General features: G+C 37.9%; 1 protein-coding gene across 1 annotated transcript; it reads right to left on the bottom strand.

Annotated features, from left to right (window-relative positions):
• Window positions 1-1379: 1379 nt before the first annotated feature.
• On the bottom strand, window positions 1380-3420 carry LOC145108651 (alkane hydroxylase MAH1-like). The gene is made up of 2 exons (XM_079045700.1): window positions 2187-3420; window positions 1380-2037 (listed from the first exon to the last, which is right to left on the bottom strand). The coding sequence occupies exons 1-2, from the start codon at window positions 3387-3389 to the stop codon at window positions 1717-1719; spliced, it is 1524 nt and encodes a 507-aa protein (XP_078901826.1). The 5' UTR covers window positions 3390-3420; the 3' UTR covers window positions 1380-1716.
• Between the last annotated feature and the right edge of the window lie 219 nt (window positions 3421-3639).

The raw sequence follows: 3639 nt of genomic DNA, 5'->3' as shown, positions 1-3639 counted from the left end.
GAGAGGAGAAGAAATTTCACTCAAACAAATTAGAAATTCAATTCTATTGTAGAAATCAATGTGGTAATGAAACTAAATAACAATTAGATTCATCGTATATAAGGTAATAAAAACTAGGGTTTCAATGTAAACTGAGATGGAATTCATGGATTTTACAATGATCAGCCATGTCGAAGGTGGAAAGACCAGCATCGGCGTACTTGAGCATAGCGTCAACGACACCATCACGGTCGATTCTACCCCAACCGCCACTTGTTTGCCACATTCCGTTAAGTACTCTGCATATCTCCAGCGAATCGTTTCCGTTCTTAACAGTGATCACCAGTGGCTTCTGATTTTCGGCTGTGACACCAACCGCCTCACACCAGACTTCACTCTTCCTTTCTCCAGTTCCGACCATACGGCGAGTGTCCAGACTTCTCTGAACCTGAGGTTTGGAGGAGCCTAGACTCCTGAGATTGTAGAACGTACGGGTTAAAGTGGCTGAGGCCATATTTCTGTTGCGCAAAGAATTTAGATGAAAGCAGTCAAGCAGAACACAGGGGGAGAAGATAAAGTTAATTTGGTGGTGGCTAAAAAATGGCAGTCGACTGTCTTCCTTGTTTCTCTCCGTCCGGAGTATTTGTTTCAGTCAACGGAATGGGGGGTTTTAGGGTTAGGGATGTTGGTTTTGTAGGGTTTAACTAATTAAGGAGAGATTAAATGAATTATTTTTTTACCATAATTAGATATACTAATTACCATTATACCATTTTTTAAATTATTTAATGATTAATTATTTCCTCAATTCTTATTGGTGCATACATGCATACAATAGTTGCTAGAAACATTGGAGCCTAACTCTCTCTCTCTTTCTTACTCTCTCTCTCTCTCTCTCTCTCTCTCTCTCTCTATATATATATATATATATATATATATATATATATATATATATATATATACACACACACACACTCACACACACGTAATTATTAGTTATACATAAAGATGTCGCCTTAAGTCTCGTCTTATAAACGATATTATTCACCACAACTCGTAAACGCTTGAGAAATGACATTGCCGTCAAATCGCCGACTAACTTTATTTAGAACTTTCCTTGAGATCAAATAATATGATACATTGTTTTTAAAGGTTATTCATCAAAATAATAAGATAAACCTACCCATGAGGGAATGAAATTTCATTGTTATCATGTTAAATTATTCGTGTATTATATCATTATGCTCTTATTTTTGTTTCTTGATTAGAACATTGCACCTTAAATTATGATAAATATCTATAACATTACCACTATCATCAAAGATAAGAAATTAAAATCAGAGAATATAATAAAAAAATCAATCATTTTTACAATTATATATAACGCAATAAAAGAAAGGTGATAATAAAAAAGTTCATTTCAATATTAAAATATTAAGATTTATATATATTATACATATTCTACATTACACAATTTTATACACACTAAACCAAATATGGAATCATATAACCTAGTTTGCTATCTCTTGTATAGACTTAAAATTCTATCGGATCGGCGATTGACTTCTTGAACCAACTTATTTTGATATTTTACAGTAGAAGTTATATGGTTTTTGCAAATATACAAATGAAACATCATATGTTTTGATAATTTTTCTAAAGTGAATAACCAAAGTGTTCTTTTTACTCCTTTTTATTAAAACGATGGTTAAAAATCAATCACCGACTACACCATGATCAAGGCCGTCTACGTGCAACCCTAACCTTGAGGCCATATTTCATGTAGAGAATGACTGAAACGTTAGGAGCCACAACGTGACCTTCCTCCATTTCGAACTTGTAGTTGTGCAAAATGGTCGCACCTACGGCCTTTATTTGAGCGAATGCCACTTGTTTCCCAATACAAGTTCTTGGGCCAGCATTGAATGACAAGAACTTGTACGATGGCTCGTGCCTTATCATCTGCTTGTCGGTGATCCATCTCTCCGGCTTAAATTCTCGACTATCGTTACCCCAAATTCTTTTCATTCTCCCCAGCGCATACAATGAAAACAAAATCTGCCAATTATTATATTATATGCAAGAACAAGTTCAGTACAAAAACAAAGTTCCCATCAATCTCTATATATGTTGGTCGGAAAATTATGGATTCCCCTAAGTTTGTCATTTTTTTTCCTCAAGGATTTTTTTATGTTAGTAAGTATTACCTTCATGTTGGGATAGACACGATGGCCACTAGGAAGAACATCGGGTTGAACAGGAGCCTTATGCTGGAATGGAACAGGCGGGTATAGCCTTAATGCTTCGCAAAACGCAGCATGTAGATAGACCAACTTGTTAGTTTCCTCTGTATCGAAAAGTTTAAAACTTCCCATTTCAGAAGTTGGGATAATCACATTTATCTCCTCCCGAATCTTTTTCTCGACGTCTGGGTGGGTGATAACGAGCCAAAGGAACCATGTTAGCGAGGAGCTTGTTGTGTCCCTCCCTGCAATCATCAAATTCAAGATCGTGTCTCTTAAGAACTTATCGTCATATTTGAATTCATCACCGAAAGACTGAGGCTCGGTTATCAATGATGTCAATATGTCGACACCATCTGCGTCACCTTTTGACACGAACCCTTGACTCAAATCTTTTCTTTTTCTTGAAATGAGACCCCCTATCACATCATCTAAGGTTTCTGAAGCCTCCTTCAGTTTCTTCTCCTTCCCAATCCCCAACCACCTTTGTAGCTTCCACACGCTTTTGGGAATGATGTGACGTGCGAAAATGGCTTCTTCGGCATCGTCCATGGCCCTCGAGAACGGCACGTCTTTGAAATCAACAGATAAGCAGCCAGGGTCGTATCCAGTTACGAACATGCAAGTAGTGTCAAAGGTAAGCCTTTGAAACACATCTTGCATGTCCACAACAACCCCTTTTGAGGCCACATAATCAAGAACAGGAATCAAGCCCTTAGCCACCTTTTCAGTGTTCATCCTGGACACGAACCGTAGAAACTTCATATTATTAATTAAAGCACTGGTTAGCTTCCGGTGGCTCCGCCACAACTCGTAATCGGAATTGAAAATACCGTCTCCGAGAATTTCAAAAATCTCCTTGAATTCTTCGCCTTTTGGGAAATTCAAGAAATTGGAGCTCATGATATGGTGGATATCGGCGGGATCTACGGTGGCCAACATGTTCATCTGAAAGAACCGTGGACCTTTGAACAAGAAAGTGCCGCCGGTGTGGTTGAGAACCTTGGCGCAACGGTCGTGGATCGTGCTGATATTACGAACTAACGCCGGAAGCATAGCAAGAAATGGCCAGTCGGTCATTATCCGGCGCCGTTGTCGGAAACCAGTGAGACAGTAGTAGCATAATGCTGCGAGGATGAGCTCAAAGTAGCCGAAAGGCAACACCATTGCTACGTATAGTTGTGTGTGAGAAGAATGAATGAGTAGATGCGTAACATTTGTAGTGGCGAAAAGTCAATCTAGACTTTGTTGATTGTTGTGTGACCACGTGGTGACCAATAAATGTGAAAGAAGATATTCTCTTTGTATGAAAAATAAAAATTCTAATCTAATACTAATAAAGAAAACAAAATCTAATTTCGTGATTGTACTATGTATACTTTTACTACCCTAAATATTTTGGGCAAAAATTAAACAA

The sequence above is a fragment of the Lactuca virosa genome, chromosome 4, assembly GCF_052849685.1.
Source record: "Lactuca virosa cultivar CGN04683 chromosome 4, Lactuca_virosa_CGN04683_v6, whole genome shotgun sequence".
NCBI lineage: Eukaryota > Viridiplantae > Streptophyta > Magnoliopsida > Asterales > Asteraceae > Lactuca > Lactuca virosa.
Note: the sequence above shows the minus strand (reverse complement) of the source record. Positions and strands in the feature narration are given on the sequence as shown.